The sequence below is a fragment of the Chiloscyllium punctatum genome, chromosome X (genome assembly GCF_047496795.1).
Source record: "Chiloscyllium punctatum isolate Juve2018m chromosome X, sChiPun1.3, whole genome shotgun sequence".
In the NCBI taxonomy this organism is placed as follows: Eukaryota; Metazoa; Chordata; class Chondrichthyes; order Orectolobiformes; family Hemiscylliidae; genus Chiloscyllium; species Chiloscyllium punctatum.
The window spans coordinates 18,595,994-18,618,593 of record NC_092791.1 but is presented as its reverse complement, the minus strand read 5'-3'; the positions used below and the strand labels follow the sequence as shown (position 1 = coordinate 18,618,593).

The window sequence follows — 22,600 nt, the reverse complement described above, 5'->3', positions numbered from 1 at the left end:
CCTCCCTCGAGTGTGGTAAAGGTCAGAGGCTGGGAATCCTTCAGTGAGTAACTCCCCTCCTAACTCCCCAAAGCCTGTCCCACCATCTCCAAGGCACAAGTCAGGAGTGTGAGGGAATACTCCCCACTTGCCCCTGGATGGGGGGCAGCTCCAACAACACTCAAGAAGCTCGACACCATCCGGGACAAAACAGCCGCTTGATTGGCCCCACATCCACAAACATCCACCACCAATGCTTACTGCCCCGACCATTTTCCTACCCATCCTGTATCCACACCCTTCCTGTATCCACATCTTTCCTGTATCCAGAGCTTTCCTGTAGCTCCACCCTTCCTGTACCACACCCTTCCTGTAGCCCCACTCTCCCTGTATCCACATCCTCCCTGTATCCACCCCCTTCCTGTAGCCCCATCCTCCATGTAGCCCCACCCTCCCTGTAGCCCTACTCTTCCTGTGTCCACACCCTCCCTGTGGCCCCACCCTTCCTGTAGCCCCACCCTTCGTGGATCCATGCCCTTCCTGGATCCACACTCTTCCTGTAGCCCCACCCTCCCTGTAGCCCCACCCTTCCTGTGTTCACACCCTCCCTGTATCCACACCCTCCCTCCCTGTTTCCCCACCCTCCCTGTTGCCCCACCCTCCCTGTTTCCACACCCTACTTGTAGCCCCACCCTTCCTGTGTCCACACCCTTCTTGTAGCCCCACCCTTCCTGTAGTCCCACCCTTCCTGTATCCACACCCTTCCTGAACCCACCCTTCCTGTATGCCCACCCATCCTATCACCTCACCCTTCCTGTATCCACACCCTTCCTGTCGCCCCACCCTTCTTGTCTCCACACGGTTCCTGTAGACCTGGCCTTCCTGTATCCCAACCCTTCCTATGTCAACACCCTTCCTGTAGCCCCACCCTTCCTGGGTATCCACACCCTTCCTGTAACCCCACCCATCCTGTAGACCTGGCCTTCCTGTATCCCAACCCTTCCTGTGTCAACATTCTTCCTGTAGCCCCACTCTTCAGGTGTCCCAACCCTTCCTGTATCCACACCCTTCCTGTAGCCCCACCCTTCCGGTATCCACACACTTCCTGTGTCCACATCCTTCCTGTAACCCCACCCTTCCTGTATCTACACGGTTCCTGTAGACCTGGCCTTCCTGTATCCCCACCCTTCCTGTGTCAACATCCTTCCTGTAGCCCCACCGTTCCTGGATCCACACGGTTCCTGTAGCCCCACTCTTCCTGTAGCCCCATCCTTCCTGGGTATCCACACCCTTCCGGTATCCACACCCTTCCTGTCACCCCACCCTTCCTGTAGTCCCACCCTTCCTGTATCCACACGGTTCCTGTAGACCTGGCCTTCCTGTATCCCAATCCTTCCTGTGTCCCCACCCTTCCTGTATCCCCACCCTTCCTGTAGTCCCACCCTTCCTGTTGCCCCATCCTTCCTGTTGCCCCATCCTTCCTGTATCCACACACTTCCTATGTCCACACCCTTCCTGTAACCCCACCCTTCCTGTAACTCACTCTTCCTGTATCCACACGGTTCCTGTAGACCTGGCCTTCCTGTAGCCCCAACCTTCCTGTGTCCCCACCCTTCCTGTAGCCCCACCCTTCCTGTAGCCCCACCCTTCCTGGATCCACACCCTTCCTGTAGCCCCACCCTTCCTGTAGCCCCACCCTTCCTGTAGTCCCACCCTTCCTGTATCCCCACCCTTCCTGTAGCCCCATCCTTCCTGTAGCCCCACCCTCCCTGTAGCCCCACCCTTCCTTTATCCCCACCCTTCCTGTAGCCCCACCCTTCCTTTATCCCCACCCTTCCTGTCACCCCACCCTTCCTGTATCCCCACCCTTCCTGTATCCCCACCCTTCCTGTATCCCCAAACCCTTCCTGTAGCCCCACCCTTCCTGTATCCACACCCTTCCTGTAGCCACACACTCCCTGTAGCCCCACCCTTCCTGTAGCCACACACTCCCTGTAGCCCCACCCTTCCTGTATCCACACCATTCCTGTGTCCACACCCTTCTTGTAGCCCACCCTTCCTGTAGCCCCACCCCCTTCCAGTATCGAAACCTTTCCTCTATCCACACCCTTCCTGTAGCCCCATCCTTCCTGTATCCACACCATGTAGCCCCTCCCTCCCTGTAGCCCCACCCTTCCTGTATCCACACCCTTCCATAGCCCCACCCTTCCATAGCCACACCCTTCATGTAGCCCTGCCCTTCCTGTAGCCCCGCCCTTCCATAGCCACACCTTTTCTGTAGCCCCACTCTTACATATCCCAACCCTTCTTGTAGCCTCACTCTTCCTGTGTCCACACCCTTCCTGTAGTCCCACCCTCCCTGTAGCCCCACTCTTCCTGTATCCACACCCTCCCTGTAGCCCCACCCTCCCTGTAGCCCCACCTTTCTGTAGCCCCACCCTTTCTGTAGCCCCACCCTTCCTGTAGCCCCACCCTTCCTGTGTCCACACCCTTCCTGTGTCCACACCCTTCCTGTAGCCCCACCGTTCCTGTAGCCCCACCGTTCCTGTATCCACACCCTTCCTGGATCCACACCCTTCCTGGATCCACACCCTTCCTGTAGCCCCATTCTTCCTGTAGCCCCAACCTTCTTGTAGCCCCACCGTTCCTGTAGCCCCACCCTTCCTGTAGCCCCACCCTTCCTGTAGCCCCACCCTTCCATAGCCCTACCCTTCCATCGCCACACCCTTCCCGTAGACCCACCCTTCTACCAGCCCACTGTGTCAAACCTCCTTACATCCTCCTGCTTGCCTGAGCCATGAACTCTCAATATTTTCCAATTTTCTGCTGTCTTCTCTGAACCCCTGTTGGCCGTCTCCAGTTCCCTCCTTCGTATTCCCACACAACTGCTCAACACCCTACTTAACTCCACTCGATCTGGTCTCCATGGTAACAGCTGTAGTTAACACTTCACTCAGTTTAAGAGTATAAGAGCAAGGAAGTGATGTTGGAGTTGTACAGAGCGTTGGTCAGGCCCCAGCTGGAGTAGTGTGCGCAGTTCGGGTCACCTCACTACAGGAAGGATGGGATCGCACGAGAGGGGGTACACAGGAGGTTCACCAGGATGTTGCCTGGGATGCAGTAATTGGCGAGACTAGATAGGTGTGGATTGCTTTCTTCAGAGCAGATAAGACTGAGGGGGGGACGTGATTGAGGTGAATAGATTATGAGGGATCAGAACAGGGTGAATAGAGAGCACTGTTGCCCTTGGTTTGAGGGGTCAATCACGAGGGGCCATAGTTCGAGGGTAAGGGGCAGGAGATTCCGAGGGGATTTGGGAAGAAAATCTTTCTCTCAGCAGATAGTGGGAATCTAGAATGCACTGTCTGGGAACGTAGTGGAGGCTGGAAACCTTACAACCTTTTAAAAAATATTTGGATGAGCACTTGAAATATCATAACATGTGAGGATATGGGGCAAGTGCAGGAAATTGGGATTTAGGGTGCCTTTAGTGGTAGTTATGTTGGTGTGGAATCGATGGGCTTTTTTCTGCACTCAATGCATCTATGAAACGCTGGGATGAGTTTTATAATCCCAGATTTACTAATTAAATTCAAATCTAAATTAAATAGTTGGCTTTGAACCCAGAGCACCAGTTTGGGACTAAAGATCACTACTCAAATCAAAGCAAAACACTTTAGCTGCGAGAGATCGGAAACAGGAACAGGCAGTGCCGGAGAAACTCAGCACGTTCAGCAGCATCTGTGCAGAGAAACAGAGTCATAGCACTCTCCTTCAGAAGTTCAGTGTGACTTCCCCCCCAAAGTTTAACTTTGATCCCTCCCTCATCGCAACCCTCCCTCTGCCACCCTCTCTAACCAGCAGCAAGGTGGTGAAAGACTGTGACCGCAATTACCCTCCAACATCAGTTTGCAACAGACTGATGAGGGGAAGGGAGGTGGCATAGGTGCGGGGTGCCCGTTTGGCAGAGGGCAGTGCCCAGGCTAAGGGAAGGCGATCAGGGCGCTGGAAGGTGTTGGAATGGGACGGCAAATCCGAAACGGTGAATCAGTCCGGACAACCCCTCCTGTTTAATCCATGCTCGAAGCTGATCCAGACGCACAGTGGTTCACAGAGAGAGGCCTGAAGCTCCAGAAAACACCCCAAAGTAGGTCGGGGAAAGGTCTGTCCGTTCAGAAACAAAGCTTTGTAACTAACCTCAGGTTCTTTCCTGACAAGAAAACAATGATGACACCACAGCTGAGAGATGAGCACTTGTTGGCTTTTACCCAAATAAAACCAGTCGAGCAACTTTGCTGTCTGCCCTGCACTGTCCCCACCCAATATTGCTGCAGAGGCCTCTCACTCAACAGGTCCTTTTCAGGCCTCCGCCATGCACTCAAACATGGGAGGGATGATACGGGTCCCAACTAAAGTTCCATTGTCAGGGGCACGCAGGGAGCTCAGATCAGTTTTGTCCTTTCTACGTTTCACTGGTTCCTCACTCTGCAGCGTGCGCCAAACATGATCCTATCCCCCATCGAGACGGAGAACGTTTCAAAACAGTATGAGTTTTCCAAACGGCCAATGAAAATAGCTGAAGGACTAGAATGCATGTTTTAAGACCTCGACTGTAACAAACAAACTTAAATCAACAATGATTAAACATTACTTCATATATATCGAACTAAATAAAAGGTACTTTTGCACTAACTAACTCAAGGATGAACTCTCACCAGCATTCTGCCTGGTTGCTACCAGAGAAACAGTCTTTACTCCTCTTCAGGGTGGTTGCTACATTCCAAACAAGAGTTATAGAATCATAGAGATGTACAGCATGGAAACAGACCCTTCGGTCCAACCCATCCATGCCAACCAGATATCCCAACCCAATCTAGTCCCACCTGCCAGCACCCGGCCCATATCCCTCCAAACCCTTCCTATTCATATACCCATCCAAATGCCTCTTAAATGTTGCAATTGTACCAGCCTCCACCACTTCCTCTTGCAGCTCATTCCATACACGCACCACCCTCTGTGTGAAAAAGTTGCCTGTTAGGTCTCTTTTATATCTTTCCCCTCTCACCCTAAACCTATGCCCTCTAGTTCTGGACTCCCCGACCCCAGGGAAAAGATTTTGCCTATTTACCCTATCTATTCCCCTCATGATTTTGTAAACCTCTATAAGGTCACCCCCTCAGCCTCTGACGCTCCAGGGAAAACAGCCCCAGCCTGTTCAGCCTCTCCCTATAACTCAAACCCTCCAACCCTGGCAATGTCCTTGTAAATCTTGTCTGAACCCTTTCAAGTTTCACAACATTACACCAGACTTGAAACGTTAATTCCATTTCTCTCCCCACAGATGCTGCCAGGCCTGCTGAGTTGTCTGATTTTCGATAGATTTTAGCCCAGCCTCTTTCCACAGACATCCCAGAGCGCCTGTCCCTTTGCAAAAGGCTTTACTCCAACCACCATTGAACCCCACTCCCCCACCCATTTGAAGGAGACAATTTACGATTTGTAAATCCCCATACTCAGAACAAAACACAGTGTCCAGTTGCGATGAATTGTGGAGGTGTGACGATGGGGGCCGGGACGCGATTCCGGAATTCCTGAAACCACTCCCGGGGTGGTCAGTCAGGGCTGGTTACCGTGGAGAAAATTCGGGCCTGGCCTCCCACAATATCCTTGGATACTGTCTCCAGCATCTCAGTGGCGTTCTGTCATAAAGTATGGCAGGGACCCTTTTGAAAAGCAGGTCGAAATACAGTTCTTACTGATGCCCGCATGCCACAATATACCCCATCCCCCACCCATCCACCTTTGTGCCCCCCCACCTACCAAACTATGCCCTGCCAACCCACTGTACTCTCTACATAGTCGCAATAGCATATGGAACCAGAGCTTAACAATATCAGTTATTATTTGAAAAGTTTCCACTTTCTTAAGAACACCTTATTTTACTTCAGGCCAATACTGGTGTCAAAACATTTAAAACACCAGTAGCAAGGACTTGATCCCTCTAACCTGTGTAAGCAAACATCCTACAATGAGCAGAAGAGGTCAGAGATGTGTCAGTCGAGCTATGGTTTCCCCTGGGGTTCGGCTATTTCTACCAGATGCCTGGGCCCTCAGCAAGCCTCCCTCTGAGTCCAGGTATCCAGCCCACTGTTGAGGGTGACAGGGGGAGCCTGTGGCCTGTACCTGAGGCTCTCATTTGTTGTCCATTCTAGCTAGGACAAAGTCGCATGGCATCAAGGTGGGCGACTGGACTTCACTCCCATGCCAGGCTCCTGAGTGAACCCACTGCTGGTTATCACTCCCATGCCAGGCAGCACAGATTCCCATGAACTGGACTGAGCAAACCTGCACTGGTCTGTGTTGAATGCAGGCTTTCTGACTGGTTTCCCATTTCATTGTCAATCCGACTTGATCGCTAGGTTGTGAGTAGCTGAGCTGGTGATGCCAAGTGAAACCACTTTCTCACTGGCTCAGCAGTCTGCCTCCACAGCTTGGGTTGGGTCACTGTAATTTGCCATGCAAATGTATTGCAGGCAGGAACCTGCCACAGGCTGGTGGGACTGCTCCACACAAACACGTCACTGGGTTTATCTCTGCGTCTCAACCCGACATCGGGAAATCCAAATTTCTCATCCTGCCAGATTAAACCTCCCCCCCCTCGGGCACCTTTGTAGGACCCAGTCAATCCCACACCCATCTCCCAACTGAGTGACACTGGCAGTGGTCTATCCCCATTTGTGAGACTTCACTTTTGGGGTGGAGGTAAACTGAAAGAAAGAGTGGCTTTTGACCCCCTCCCAGTCCTTCAGCAGAGGGTGGAAATTCTCCGAAACGTCACTGAGTCCAGGCCCAACCTCCTCAACCTGTCCTCACGGGACAGTCCCTCCAAACCCGGGATCAGCCGAGTGGACCTTCTCTGGGCTGCCTCCAATGTCAGTCTGTCTTTCCTCAGACAAAGGGACCCAAACCTGTTCACAGTATTCCAGCTGTGGTCTGACCGATGCATTATATAAAACCTCCTTCCCCTTATCCTCCGTTCCCTTTGAAATAAAGGCCAGTATTCCATTTGCCTTCCCTATGACCTGTTGAACTTGGATGTGAGCTGTTTTGTAACTCCTGTACAAAGACCCCCAGCTCCCTTTGACCTCCACATGCACATACTAACAAGGAGCCTGAATAGATCAGTCAGACCTCCCAACCCCTCTCTCTCTGCTGTTCAGTAAGATCATGGCTGATCTGATTTTAAGCTTTCTGCAATTTTTCTCTGTGAAATAATATTCAGCTCCTCTGTTCTTCCTGCCAAAATGCTCTGCCTCACATTTTCCCATATTATCTTCTTCCTGCTAACTTTTTTGCTCAATTGTATAGAATCATGCAGCACGGAAACAGACCCTTCGGCCCAACCATTCCACGCTGACCATAATCCCAAACTAACCTAGTCCCACCTGCCTGCGCTTGGCCCATATCCCTCCAAACCTTTTTTATTCATGTACTCATCCAAAGGTCTAAAACTTCCTCCACTCTTAGCCAAAGAACTTTGTCTATTTACCCTCTCCATGCCCCTCATGATTTTATAAACCTCTATAGGGTCACCCCTCAGCCTCCAATGCTCCAGGGAAAACAGGCCCAGCCTCTCCCTATAACTCAAACCCTCCATCCCCGGCGACATCCTGGGAAATCTCTTCTGAACCCTCTCCAGCTTCCTTAACCTGTCTATAACCCTCTGTGGACTCTTTGTATCAGCCTCACCAGTCACCTTCACACCTAATTTGCTGTCATCTGCTAACTTGGCGACACTGTCCGCATCCAATTAATGTAGATTGTAAATAATTGGGGCCCCAGCACTGATCTCTGTGGCACCCCAGTAGTTACAGGTTGCCATCCAGAAAAATGGCCGCCTTATCCCAGCTTACTGTCTTCTATTAGTTAGCAAATCCTCTATCCACGTTAAGATACTGTCTTCAACACTTTGGGGTCTTGTGAAGCCACCTAATGTGTGAAACCTCATTGAGTGCCTTCTGAAAATCCAAATATATTACATTGACCGCTTTCCCTTTATCCTCCTCATTGCCCCCTCAAAGAATTCCACGAAATTTGTCAGACATGATTTCCCCTTCCTGAATGTTTTAAAAAGGGGATGGAGATGAAAGCAGGAATTATGGACTCGTTAGTGGTCGAGGGGAAAATGCTGCAGTCCATAACAAAAGATTTAATAACAGGGATTGGAAAACAGTGACAGGATCCGGCAGAGTCAGCATGGATTTACAAAAGGAAAATCACGCTTGACAAATCTACTGGACTTTTTCACAGATGTAACTCGAGGAGATGATAAGGGGGAGCCAGTCGATGTGGTTGACTTGGACTTTCAGAAAACTTTTGATGAGGTCCCATATAGAATATGAGCATGTAAAACTAAAGTGCATGGGATTGGGGATGGTGTCCTGAAATGGATAGAGAACAGGTTAGCAGACAGGAAACAAAGAGAAGGAATAAATGGCTCTTTTTTCCATGTGGCAGCCTCATAGGGTACCAGAGGGGTCAGTGCTTGGACCCCAGCTATTCCCAATATATATTAGTGATCTAGACGACAGAACTCAATGTAATATCTCCGAGTTTGCAGATGACACAAAGCTGGGTGGGAGGGTGAAGAGATGTTGCAGTGTGATTGGGACAGGCTGAGTGAGTGATTCCTGATGAAGGGCTGATGCCTGAAATGTCGATTCTCCTGCTCCTCGGATGCTTCCTGACCTGCTGTGCTTTTCCAGCACCACGCTCTCGACTCTGATCTCCAGCAGCTGCACTCCTCACTTTCCCCTAGGCAGAGTGAGTGTGAAAATGCATGGCTGATGCAGCATAATGTGGATAAATGTGAGATTATCTACTTTGGGAGCAAAAACTGGAAGGTGGATTATTCTCTGAGTGGTGACAGATTGGGAAAGGGGGAGGGGGAGGTGCAGTGAGACCCGGGTGCCCTTGTACACCAGTAAGTAATCTGCAGGAGGTGGCAAAGGTCAATGGGATGTTGGGCCTTCATAGTGAGAGGGTTTGAGTACAGGAGCAGGGATGTCTTGCTGCAGTTGGACAGGGCCTTGGTGAGACCACACCTGGAGTATTGTGTGCAGTGTGGGTCTCCTTATCTGAGGAAGGATGTTCTGGTGATGGAGGGAGTACAGCAAAGGTTTCCCAGACTGATTCCTGGGATGGCAGGACTGACATATAAAGACAGACTGGAGCAGTTAGGATTATATTCACTGGACTTTAGGAGAATGTGGGGGAGGGGTTATCCTTATATAATTAGATATAGCTCTGAGGGCTAAAGGGATCAAAGGGTCCGGGAAGAAAGTGGGAACAGGGGACTGCGTTGGACAATCAGCCATGATCAGAATGAATGGCGGAACAGGCCGGAAGGGCCGAATGGTCTCCTCTTGCTTCTGGTTTCTTTGTTTCGGTGAAACCATGCTGAGGCTGCTTGGTGATATCATGCGATTCGAAATGTTCTGCTAACACATCCTTAATCAGAATGGAACGAGCCAACAGTTAGCTGCTTTTCGTCTCCAATCCCTTTCGAAAGAAGTGTTCCTTTGGCAGCTTTCCAATCCTTCCAGGACTTTTACAGAACCCTAATGATTCCTGGAAAGTGACCACCAGCGTTCCGCCTGTCTCTGCAGCTCCATCTTTCAGTGTGGCAGCATATAAGCCAGCAGCTGTAAGGGACAGATAGTAGGCTTGAGTCTCAGTCGTTTCACTCGCACGGATTCTCGCAGTGGTAGTTCTTGTTTCGGTTTCTCCAACCCAGCATTTGGCCCTTGGATTATTTTGTTTGCTTTGGAATGCCATGACGGTCCTTTTCGGTGAAAACTGTGACAAAGTAGTTGTTTAACTTCTCCAGCATTTCCTAGTTCCCCATTGCCACTTGCCCAGCCTCATTCCCAAGGGAGCTTGTGTTGAAGCTGGCACGTCACGTTTGAAAGGATTTCTTGCTGTCCATTTTGATGTTACTCCCCTCTGTTTTCTCTCGCTATTCATTTTATGGCCATCATTTGTTGGATTTCAAACTGTTCCAATCCTTTGGCATGTTACTATTCTTTACCATAATCAATGCTTTTTCGATTTTATTTTATTTTTTTTTCTCTTTTTTTTTCTTTTTTTTTCTTTTTTTTTCCCCTTCCCCACACTACCGCCTAAGTGCGGTAGTGCTTATTTTTTCCCCAGCACCCATGGTGTGTGTGCGCAGGTGTGAGACACAGTGAAAGGACACAAAGTGCACAAATCTGCTTTTTCGATTTTAATTTGACATTACCCTTAACCTCACTGGTGGGAGGGTCAGTGCTGAGGGAGTGCCATACTGTCAGAGGGTCAGTGCTGAGGGAGTGCCGCACTGTCGGAGGGTCAGTGCTGAGGGAGTGCCACACTGTCACAGGGTCAGTACTGAGGGAGTGCCACACTGTCACAGGGTCAGTACTGAGGGAGTGCCGCACTGTCACAGGGTCAGTGCTGAGGGAGTGCCGCACTGTCACAGGGTCAGTGCTGAGGGAGTGCCGCACTGTCGGAGGGTCAGTACTGAGGGAGTGCCGCACTGTCGGAGGGTCAGTGCTGAGGGAGTGCCACACTGTCACAGGGTCAGTACTGAGGGAGTGCCACACTGTCACAGGGTCAGTACTGAGGGAGTGCCGCACTGTCACAGGGTCAGTGTTGAGGGAGTGCCGCACTGACGGAGGGTCAGTGCTGAGGGAGTGCCGAACTGTCACAGGGTCAGTGCTGAGGGAGTGCCGCACTGTCGGAGGGTCAGTACTGAGGGAGTGCCACACTGTCACAGGGTCAGTACTGAGGGAGTGCCACACTGTCACAGGGTCAGTGCTGAGGGAGTGCCGCACTGTCAGAGGGTCAGTGCTGAGAGGGTGCCGCACTGTCAGAGGGTCAATGCTGAGGGAGTGCCGCACTGTCGGAGGGTCAGTGCTGAAGGAGTGCCGCACTGTCGGAGGGTCAGTGCTGAGGGAGTGCCGCACTGTCAGAGGGTCAGTGCTGAGGGAGTGCCGCACTGTCGGAGGGTCAGTACTGAGGGAGTGCCACACTGTCACAGGGTCAGTACTGAGGGAGTGCCACACTGTCACAGGGTCAGTGCTGAGGGAGTGCCGCACTGTCAGAGGGTCAGTGCTGAGAGGGTGCCGCACTGTCAGAGGGTCAATGCTGAGGGAGTGCCGCACTGTCGGAGGGTCAGTGCTGAAGGAGTGCCGTACTGTCGGAGGGTCAGTGCTGAGGGAGTGCCGAACTGTCACAGGGTCAGTGCTGAGGGAGTGCCGCACTGTCGGAGGGTCAGTACTGAGGGAGTGCCACACTGTCACAGGGTCAGTACTGAGGGAGTGCCACACTGTCACAGGGTCAGTACTGAGGGAGTGCCGCACTGTCACAGGGTCAGTGCTGAGGGAGTGCCGCGCAGTCGGAGGGTCAGGACTGAGGGAGTGCCGCACTGTCGGAGGGTCAGTGATGAGGGAGTGCCGCACTGTCACAGGGTCGGTGCTGAGGGAGTGCCGAACTGTCACAGGGTCAGTGCTGAGGGAGTGCCCCACTGTCACAGGGTCAGTGCTGAGGGAGTGCCGCACTGTTGGAGGGTCAGTGCTGAGGGAGTGCCGCACTGTCACAGGGTCAGTGCTGAGGGAGTGCCGAACTGTCACAGGGTCAGTGCTGAGGGAGTGCCGCACTGTCGGAGGGTCAGTACTGAGGGAGTGCCACACTGTCACAGGATCAGTACTGAGGGAGTGCCACACTGTCACAGGGTCAGTGCTGAGGGAGTGCCGCACTGTCAGAGGGTCAGTGCTGAGAGGGTGCCGCACTGTCAGAGGGTCAATGCTGAGGGAGTGCCGCACTGTCGGAGGGTCAGTGCTGAAGGAGTGCCGCACTGTCGGAGGGTCAGTGCTGAGGGAGTGCCGCACTGTCAGAGGGTCAGTGCTGAGGGAGTGCCGAACTGTCACAGGGTCAGTGCTGAGGGAGTGCCGCACTGTCGGAGGGTCAGTACTGAGGGAGTGCCACACTGTCACAGGGTCAGTGCTGAGGGAGTGCCGCACTGTCAGAGGGTCAGTGCTGAGAGGGTGCCGCACTGTCAGAGGGTCAATGCTGAGGGAGTGCCGCACTGTCGGAGGGTCAGTGCTGAAGGAGTGCCGCACTGTCGGAGGGTCAGTGCTGAGGGAGTGCCGCACTGTCAGAGGGTCAGTACTGAGGGAGTGCCGCACTGTCGGAGGGTCAGTACTGAGGGAGTGCCGCACTGTCGGAGGGTCAGTGCTGAGGGAGTGCCGCACTGTCGGAGGGTCAGTGTTGAGGGAGTGTCGCACTGTCGGAGGGTCAGTGCTGAGGGAGTGCCGCACTGTCGGAGGGTCAGTGCTGAGGGAGCGCCGCACTGTCGGAGGGTCAGTGCTGAGGGAGTGCCGCACTGTCGGAGGGTCAGTGCTGAGGGAGTGCCGCACTGTCGGAGGGTCAGTGCTGAGGGAGTGCCGCACTGTCAGAGGGTTAGTGCTGAGGGAGTGCCGAACTGTCACAGGGTCAGTGCTGAGGGAGTGCCGCACTGTCACAGGGTCAGTGCTGAGGGAGTGCCGCACTGTCACAGGGTCAGTACTGAGGGAGTGCCGCACTGTCACAGGGTCAGTGCTGAGGGAGTGCCGCACTGTCGGAGGGTCAGTACTGAGGGAGTGCCGCACTGTCAGAGGGTCAGTGCTGAGGGAGTGCCGAACTGTCACAGGGTCAGTGCTGAGGGAGTGCCGAACTGTCACAGGGTCAGTGCTGAGGGAGTGCCGCGCAGTCGGAGGGTCAGGACTGAGGGAGTGCCGCGCAGTCGGAGGGTCAGGACTGAGGGAGTGCCGCACTGTCGGAGGGTCAGTGATGAGGGAGTGCCGCACTGTCACAGGGTCAGTGCTGAGGGAGTGCCGAACTGTCACAGGGTCAGTGCTGAGGGAGTGCCGCACTGTCACAGGGTCAGTGCTGAGGGAGTGCCGCACTGTCGGAGGGTCAATGCTGAGGGAGTGCCGCACTGTCGGAGGGTCAGTGCTGAAGGAGTGCCGCACTGTCGGAGGGTCAGTGCTGAGGGAGTGCCGCACTGTCAGAGGGTCAGTGCTGAGGGAGTGCCGAACTGTCACAGGGTCAGTGCTGAGGGAGTGCCGCACTGTCGGAGGGTCAGTACTGAGGGAGTGCCACACTGTCACAGGGTCAGTGCTGAGGGAGTGCCACACTGTCACAGGGTCAGTGCTGAGGGAGTGCCGCACTGTCAGAGGGTCAGTGCTGAGAGGGTGCCGCACTGTCAGAGGGTCAATGCTGAGGGAGTGACGCACTGTCAGAGGGTCAGTGCTGAGAGGGTGCCGCACTGTCAGAGGGTCAATGCTGAGGGAGTGCCGCACTGTCGGAGGGTCAGTGCTGAGGGTGTGCCGCACTGTCGGAGGGTCAGTGCTGAGGGAGTGACGCACTGTCAGAGGGTCAGTGCTGAGGGAGTGCCGCACTGTCGGAGGGTCAGTGCTGAGGGAGTGCCGCACTGTCGGAGGGTCAGTGCTGAGGGAGTGCCGCACTGTCGGAGGGTCAGTGTTGAGGGAGTGTCGCACTGTCGGAGGGTCAGTGCTGAGGGAGCGCCGCACTGTCGGAGGGTCAGTGCTGTGGGAGCGCCGCACTGTCAGACGGTCAGTGCTGAGGGAGTGCCGCACTGTCGGAGGGTCAGTGCTGAGGGAGAGCCGCACTGTCGGAGGGTCAGTGCTGAGGGAGTGCCGCACTGTCAGAGGGTTAGTGCTGAGGGAGTGCCGAACTGTCACAGGGTCAGTGCTGAGGGAGTGCCGCACTGTCACAGGGTCAGTGCTGAGGGAGTGCCGCACTGTCGGAGGGTCAGTGCTGAGGGAGTGCCGAACTGTCACAGGGTCAGTACTGAGGGAGTGCCGCACTGTCGGAGGGTCAGTGCTGAAGGAGTGCCGCACTGTCGGAGGGTCAGTGCTGAGGGAGTACCGCACTGTCAGAGGGTCAGTGCTGAGGGAGTGCCGCACTGTCGGAGGGTCAGTACTGAGGGAGTGCCGCACTGTCGGAGGGTCAGTACTGAGGGAGTGCCGCACTGTCGGAGGGTCAGTGCTGAAGGAGTGCCGCACTGTCGGAGGGTCAGTGCTGAGGGAGTACCGCACTGTCGGAGGGTCAGTGCTGAGGGAGTGCCGCACTGTCGGAGGGTCAGTGCTGAGGGAGTGCCGCACTGTCGGAGGGTCAGTGCTGAGGGAGTGCCGCACTGTCGGAGGGTCAGTACTGAGAGATTGCCGCACTGTCGGAGGGTCAGTGCTGAGGGAGTACCGCACTGTCGGAGGGTCAGTGCTGAGGGAGTGCCGCACTGTCAGAGGGTTAGTGCTGAGGGAGTGCTGTACTGTCACAGGGTCAGTGCTGAGGGAGTGCCGCACTGTCACAGGGTCAGTGCTGAGGGAGTGCCGCACTGTCGGAGGGTCAGTGCTGAGGGAGTGCCGAACTGTCACAGGGTCAGTGCTGAGGGAGTGCCGCACTGTCGAAGGGTCAGTACTGAGGGAGTGCCACACTGTCACAGGGTCAGTACTGAGGGAGTGCCACACTGTCACAGGGTCAGTGCTGAGAGGGTGCCGCACTGTCGGAGGGTCAGTGCTGAAGGAGTGCCGCACTGTCAGAGGGTCAGTGCTGAGGGAGTGCCGCACTGTCAGAGGGTCAGTGCTGAGGGAGTGCCGCACTGTCGGAGGGTCAGTACTGAGGGAGTGCCGCACTGTCGGAGGGTCAGTACTGAGGGAGTGCCGCACTGTCGGAGGGTCAGTGCTGAAGGAGTGCCGCACTGTCGGAGGGTCAGTGCTGAGGGAGTACCGCACTGTCGGAGGGTCAGTGCTGAGGGAGTGCCGCACTGTCGGAGGGTCAGTGCTGAGGGAGTGCCGCACTGTCGGAGGGTCACTGCTGAGGGAGTGCCGCACTGTCGGAGGGTCAGTGCTGAGAGATTGCCGCACTGTCGGAGGGTCAGTGCTGAGGGAGTACCGCACTGTCGGAGGGTCAGTGCTGAGGGAGTGCCGCACTGTCAGAGGGTCAGTGCTGAGGGAGTGCCGCACTGTCGGAGGGTCAGTGCTGAGGGAGTGCCGCAGTGTCGGAGGGTCAGTGCTGAGGGAGTGCCGCACTGTCGGAGGGTCAGTGCTGAGGGAGTGCCGCACTGTCGGAGGGTCAGTGTTGAGGGAGTGCCGCACTGTCGGAGGGTCAGTGCTGAGGGAGTGCCGCACTGTCGGAGGGTCAGTGCTGAGGGAGTGCCGAACTGTCACAGGGTCAGTGCTGAGGGAGTGCCGCACTGTCGGAGGGTCAGTGCTGAGGGAGTGCCGCACTGTCGGAGGGTCAGTGCTGAGGGAGTGCCGCACTGTCGGAGGGTCAGTGCTGAGAGATTGCCGCACTGTCGGAGGGTCAGTGCTGAGGGAGTACCGCACTGTCGGAGGGTCAGTGCTGAGGGAGTGCCGCACTGTCAGAGGGTTAGTGCTGAGGGAGTGCTGTACTGTCACAGGGTCAGTGCTGAGGGGGTGCCGCACTGTCAGAGGGTCAATGCTGAGGGAGTGCCGCACTGTCGGAGGGTCAGTGCTGAAGGAGTGCCGCACTGTCGGAGGGTCAGTGCTGAGGGAGTGCCGCACTGTCAGAGGGTCAGTGCTGAGGGAGTGCCGCACTGTCAGAGGGTCAGTGCTGAGGGAGTGCCGAACTGTCACAGGGTCAGTGCTGAGGGAGTGCCACACTGTCACAGGGTCAGTACTGAGGGAGTGCCACACTGTCACAGGGTCAGTGCTGAGGGAGTGCCGCACTGTCAGAGGGTCAGTGCTGAGAGAGTGCCACACTGTCACAGGGTCAGTACTGAGGGAGTGCCACACTGTCACAGGGTCAGTGCTGAGGGAGTGCCGCACTGTCAGAGGGTCAGTGCTGAGAGGGTGCCGCACTGTCGGAGGGTCAGTGCTGAGGGAGTACCGCACTGTTGGAGGGTCAGTGCTGAGGGAGTGCCGCACTGTCGGAGGGTCAGTGCTGAGGGAGTGCCGCACTGTCGGAGGGTCAGTGCTGAGAGATTGCCGCACTGTCGGAGGGTCAGTGCTGAGGGAGTACCGCACTGTCGGAGGGTCAGTGCTGAGGGAGTGCCGCACTGTCGGAGGGTCAGTGCTGAGGGAGTGCCGCACTGTCGGAGGGTCAGTGCTGAGGGAGTGCCGCACTGTCGGAGGGTCAGTGCTGAGGGAGTGCCGCACTGTCGGAGGGTCAGTGCTGAGGGAGTGCCGCACTGTCGGAGGGTCAGTGCTGAGGGAGTGCCGCACTGTCGGAGGGTCAGTGTTGAGGGAGTGCCGCACTGTCGGAGGGTCAGTAGTGAGGGAGTGCTGCACTGTCAGAGGGTCAGTAGTGAGGGAGTGCTGCACTGTCAGAGGGTCAGTACTGAGGGAGTGCTGCACTGTCAGAGGGTCAGTAGTGAGGGAGTGCTGCACTGTCAGAGGGTCAGTAGTGAGGGAGTGCCGCACTGTCGGAGGGTCAGTGCTGAGGGAGTGCCGAACTGTCGGAGGGTCAGTGCTGAGGGAGTGCCGCACTGTCGGAGGGTCAGTGCTGAGGGAGTGCCGCACTGTCGGAGGGTCAGTGCTGAGGGAGTGCCGCACTGTCGGAGGGTCAGTGCTGAGAGATTGCCGCACTGTCGGAGGGTCAGTGCTGAGGGAGTACCGCACTCTCGGAGGGTCAGTGCTGAGGGAGTGCCGCACTGTCAGAGGGTCAGTGCTGAGGGAGTGCCGCACTGTCGGAGGGTCAGTGCTGAGGGAGTGCCGCACTGTCGGAGGGTCAGTGCTGAGGGAGTGCCGCACTGTCGGAGGGTCAGTGCTGAGGGAGTGCCGCACTGTCGGAGGGTCAGTGCTGAGGGAGTACCGCACTGTTGGAGGGTCAGTGCTGAGGGAGTGCCGCACTGTCGGAGGGTCAGTGCTGAGGGAGTGCCGCACTGTCGGAGGGTCAGTGCTGAGAGATTGCCGCACTGTCGGAGGGTCAGTGCTGAGGGAGTGCCGCACTGTCGGAGGGTCAGTGCTGAGGGAGTGCCGCACTGTCGGAGGGTCAGTGCTGAGGGAGTGCCGCACTGTCGGAGGGTCAGTGCTGAGGGAGTGCCGCACTGTCGGAGGGTCAGTGCTGAGGGAGTGCCGCACTGTCGGAGGGTCAGTGTTGAGGGAGTGCCGCACTGTCGGAGGGTCAGTAGTGAGGGAGTGCTGCACTGTCAGAGGGTCAGTAGTGAGGGAGTGCTGCACTGTCAGAGGGTCAGTACTGAGGGAGTGCTGCACTGTCAGAGGGTCAGTAGTGAGGGAGTGCTGCACTGTCAGAGGGTCAGTAGTGAGGGAGTGCCGCACTGTCGGAGGGTCAGTACGGAGGGAGTGCTGCACTGTCAGAGGGTCAGTGCTGAGGGAGTGCTGCACTGTCAGAGGTCAGTGCTGAGGGAGTGCTAAATGTGTGTGTGTGTGAGAGAGAGACTAAGATGAGCACTGTGGCATCGCACAAGCCTGATCTGCAGGGGTGTGCGGTCGGGGGTGAGGGAGTGGAGGACGTGAGCTGGGGGGGGGGGTGTTCACGGAGCAGGGGGAGTTGAACGTCAGGCTCGGTTTGAGTTCCTGTCGATCGCTAGTTACAGGTTGTGGCGGTGTGGGGGTGGGGTTGGTGGTGGGTGGGGGTAGAGGTGGGACATATTGTGGGCACCATCACAAAAAGAGGGAACGGGGGGTGGCAGTGGGAAGATTAAAGAGAGAAAGGTAGGTGATGAAAACCCCAGCAAGTGAGTGACAGATTGTTCTGGTGTCAGTGAATGAACGCCAGATCAGACAAGCTGGCATTGTGATCAGTGAATAAATGTGTGACCCTGCAGGAGAGAGTCTGCATGCTGACTGTACACATTTTAACTGATCTCTGTCTGTCTGTCTCTCTCTCTCTGCCTGCAGTGTTGCAGCTCCGTACATGACCCACTCTTGGAACAACCTCCTGGCCAAATGGATGAGAAGCAGTGGACCACCCTCAGCCCTGACGAGTTCCTTCAGCTTCACCAGTACATCGAGTGTAAGTCAAAGCTTTCGGCCTGGCAGATGGCACTGTGCCCTCCAGGACCCTGCCCGCGCGCTCTTCCCAGTCGGTTTTCCAGTCGCGACTTGGGGCCGAACTTTCTCTCCACCGTATCCGTCAGGCCTAAACAATCCTCCACCCCACCCCCCTCCCCCACCACTTCGGTGGTGTCAAGTGGAGAGCAGTGGGCAAGGTAACCCCCCCCCCCACCTCACTGTGTGCTGCCACCATTTCATTGAATGATTTCAACATTGCTCAGCACACTTCAAAAAGCGCTAGGCCTCAGGCTGAAAGCCATGTCTGCCTGTTGTGGGGCAGCACATCACAGGCAAGGGGTTGTAGAAATTCTTTCAAGCATGTGGGTGTCACTGGCTGGGCCTAGCATTTATTGCCCCGTCCCTAGTTGCCCCCCCTTGAGAAGGTGGGGGTGAGCTGCCATCTTGAATCGCTGCAGTCCATGTGCTGTGGGTTGACCCACAATGCCCTGAGGGAGAGAATTCCAGGATTTTGACCCAGTGACACTGAAGGAACGGTGATATATTTCCAAGTCAGGATGGTGAGGGGCTTGGAGGGGAACTTGCAGGGGGTGGTGTTCCCATGTATCTGCTGCCCTTGTCCTTCTAGATGGAAGTGGTCATGGGTTTAGAAGGTGCTGTCCTGAGGATCTTTAGTGGATTTCTGCAGCACATCTTGTAGATGGTACACACTGCTGTTACTGAGCGTCAGTGGTGGAGGGAGTGGGTGTTTGTGGATGTGGGGCCAATCAAGCGGCTGCTTTGTCCTGGATGGTGTCAAGCTTCTTGAGTGTTGTTGGAGCTGCCCCCATCCAGGGGCAAGTGGGGAGGATTCCATCACCCTCCTGACTTGTGCCTTGGAGATGGTGGGACAGGCTTTGGGGAGTCAGGAGGGGAGTTACTCACTGAAGGATTCCCAGCCTCTGACCTGCTCTTGGAGACAGTGTGCTTCTGGTCAACGGTAACCCCCAGGATGTTGATAATTGGAGATGCAATGATGGTAACACCATTCAATGTCAAGGGGTGGTAGTTAGATTGTCTCTTATTGGAGATGGAAGTGGAAATAAAATTATGCATTGCCCAAGAGTTCAAGAGTGTATGTGAGTGTGTGTACATGTGTTTCTCTGTGTACTGTATTTGTGTGTAACTGTGTATGTGCATGCACCTGTACATAAGTGACTATGTGTGTCTGTGTGTGTGTGTGTGTGTGTGTGTGCAAATGTGAGTGTGTGTGAGTGAGTGTGTGAGAGAGTATGTGAGTGGGTGTGTGTGTGAGTGAGTGGGTATGAGAGTGGGTGTGTGTGAGTGGGTGGGTGTGTGAGTGGGTGTGTGAGTGGATGGGTGTGTGCGTGTGTGTGTGTCTGAGTGTGTGTGGATGTATGAGTGTGTGTATGAGTGTGTGTGAGTGGGTGAGTGTGAGAGTGGGAGTGTTTGTGTGGGTGCGTGTGTGAGTGAATGAGTGTGTGTGCGTGAGTGTGTGGGTGCGTGTGAGAGTGTGAGTGAATAGGTGTGTGAGTGAGAGTGGGTGAGTGTGTGCGAGTGAATGGGTGAGTGAGTGTGAGTGGGTGGGTGTGTATGAGTGTGTGTGAGTGTGAGTGTGTGTGTGAGTGGATGGGTGTGTGAGTGTGTGTATGAGTGTGAGAGTGTGTGAGTGTGGGTGGGTGTGTGGGTGCGTGAGTGTGTGAATGGGTGTGAGAGAGTGTGTGAGTGAATGGATGTGTGAGTGTGAGTGGGTGTATGAGTGTGTGTGAGTGAGTGAATAGGTGTGTGAGTGTGAGTGGGTGTGTGAATGAGTGTGAGTGTGTGTGTGTGTGGGTATGTGTGAGTGTGAGTGTGTGTGAGGGTGTGAGTGAGAGTGAGTGTGTGTGAGTGTGTGTGTGAGAGAGAGTGTGTGTGTGTTTGTGTCTGGGTGTGTGTGTGTGTGTGTGTGTGTGTGAGTGTTAGTGTGTGTGTGTGTGTGAGTGAGTGTGAGTGTGAGTGGGGGTATTGATCGAGCATTACTCCCTGCTGTGATGTCTTGCCGATGAATGCCTGTATCCAAAGTGCAGTGTTCAGGAACCCAGGCTTGACAATGGCTCGCCTGTCTGGGACTGGGTTCCACAGATGTTGTTGCCATGGTACCAGCAGGACGGAAGCCATCCCCAGAGTATTTAACCACTCTGCGTTGTCACATATCCGTTCACATTTCAAGTCACTTTGATCCCAACAATTCATTAAAGTCATTATGAAAGAAAGTGAAGCGAAATTACATTTGACTGGGAATCTGCTTCTAGTGGTGGATAATTTTTAAAAGTCTTGAACGTTCTGTGTTGTAGCTGGGATTTCTGCCTTCATTTCAGGACTTCAAGCTAGTGTCAGCTGCCCATGGCATGGCGTTGCTGCTCAAAAGACAGTGCCATGTTAACACTGATTGTCGAATGATTAATTGCTCATCAGGGATTAATTAACTCCAGAGCTGAAAGTATTTCAAACAGTAAAAAACATTCAAAGTTGTGGAGCAGACATTAGTACAAGCCAAGTGCGTGTGTCTGCCCAAGTCTGAGTGAGTGTGTGTGAGAGTGTGTATGTGTGTGACTGTATGTGTGAGCGCGTGTATGTGTGTGTCTGTTGAAGTCTGAGTGAGTGTGACTGTATGTGAGAGCGTGTGTGTCTGTCGAAGTCTGAGTGAGTGTGACTGTGTGTGAGTGTGAGAGCATGTATGTGTGTGTGTATCTGTCTGTCTGTCAAAGTCTGAGTGAGTGTGACTGTGTGTGAGCGTGTATGTGTGTGTGAGAGAGCGTGTGCGTGTGTGTCTATTGAAGTCTGAGTGAGTGTGACTGTGTGTAAGTGTGTGTCTGTCGAAGTCTGAGTGTGACTGTATGTGTGAGCGTGTGTGTGTGCGTGTGTGAGTGTGAGAGCATGTGTTTGTGTCTGTCGAAGTCTGAGTGTGACTGTGTGAGCATGTGTGTGTCTGTCTGTCTGTCGAAGTCTGACTCTGTGTGTGTGCATGTGTGAGTGTGAGAGCGTGTGTATGTCTGTCAAAGACTGAGTGAGTGTGACTGTATGACTATGTGTGAGCATGGGTGTGTGTGTGTGTCTGTCGAAGTCTGACTCTGTGTGTGTGTGTGTGTGTGTGCGCGCGCCTGCCTGTCTGTCGAAGTCTGAGTGATTGTGACTGTGTGAGAGTGTGTCTGTTGAAGTCTGAGTGTGACCGTGTGTGTGAGAGAGTGTGCATGTGTGTGTCTGTCTGCCTAAGTCTGAGTGAGTGTGTGTGTGTGTGTGTGTGAGCTGTGCAGATACAGACTAACAGTCAGGCAGAGTCCCAGCAGTGTATACAGCCAGTGCATAGAGCCCTTTAAGGTAAACTCTGTTAAAGGCAAGGTGAACACATTAACACTGAGAACTCCAGCTCAGGAAAGGTTGTGTGGGATATCAGAAACAGGCACTGCCCAGCAGCTGTCACCTGGGGCTGCTGGGATTGCAGCTGGATGGCAGGCAGTCTCCATGTTTGCGGAATTGCTGGACAGACCGGGATTTGCCAGGTTGGTGTCACAGCAATCACTCCCCTCTCCCCCCTCACTCAGGGTCACAGATCTCACAGGCACGGTCAGCCCTACAAACTGGGAGGGAGTGTACAGACCTGGAAGCGGAGACTGAGAAACATAGGGCCGGATCTGCTAAAGAATAGCAATTCCTGTCGGATTGCCAGTCTTCTGCAACTTATGGATCCCATGTTGGAGCTCCATAATACCCAGGGATGGCCAGGGTACGAGAGGGAGGGTGTGGACTGAGGTAATAGAGGGAGGGAGGGTGTGGGCTGAGGTAATAGAGGGAGGGAGGGCGAGGGCGAGGGCTGAGGTAATAGAGGGAGGGAGGGAAGGTGTGGGCTGAGGTAATGGAGGGAGGGAGGGAGGGTGTGGGCTGAGGTAATGGAGGGAGGGAGGGAGGGTGTGGGCTGGGGTAATAGAGGGAGGGAGGGTGTGGGCTGAGGTAATAGAGGGAGGGAGGGCGAGGGCTGAGGTAATAGAGGGAGGGAGGGAAGGTGTGGGCTGAGGTAATGGAGGGAGGGAGGGAGGGTGTGGGCTGGGGTAATAGAGGGAGGGAGGGTGTGGGCTGAGGTAATAAAGGGAGGGAGGGCGAGGGCTGAGGTAATAGAGGGAGGGAGGGAAGGTGTGGGCTGAGGTAATAGAGGGAGGGAGGGAGGGTGTGGGCTGAGGTAATGGAGGGAGGGAGGGAGGGTGTGGGCTGGGGTAATAGAGGGAGGGAGGGTGTGGGCTGAGGTAATAAAGGGAGGGAGGGCGAGGGCTGAGGTAATAGAGGGAGGGAGGGAAGGTGTGGGCTGAGGTAATAGAGGGAGGGAGGGAGGGTGTGGGCTGGGGTAATAGAGGGAGGGAGGGTGTGGGCTGAGGTAATAAAGGGAGGGAGGGCGAGGGCTGAGGTAATAGAGGGAGGGAGGGAAGGTGTGGGCCTGGGTACAAGAGGGAGGGAGGGTGTGGGCTGAGGTAATAGAGGGAGGGAGGGAAGGTGTGGGCCGAGGTAATGGAGAGAGGGAGGGAGGGTATGGGCTGAGGTAATAGAGGGATGGA

The 22,600-nt window shown here is 55.0% G+C and overlaps 1 protein-coding gene across 3 annotated transcripts in view; it reads left to right on the top strand.

The window, feature by feature from the left end:
• Nucleotides 1-22,600, top strand: part of LOC140471216 (diacylglycerol kinase beta-like) — a 133,679-nt gene that overhangs the window by 29,409 nt on the left and 81,670 nt on the right. For all 3 annotated transcript variants that reach the window (XR_011956895.1, XM_072567140.1, XM_072567141.1), the window contains exon 2: nucleotides 17,904-18,018. Coding sequence is in view for 2 of the 3 variants with exons in the window: in XM_072567140.1 (XP_072423241.1) it covers nucleotides 17,904-18,018 (115 nt within the window). In the remaining variant the exon portion in view is untranslated. The remainder of the gene's footprint in view (nucleotides 1-17,903; nucleotides 18,019-22,600) is intronic.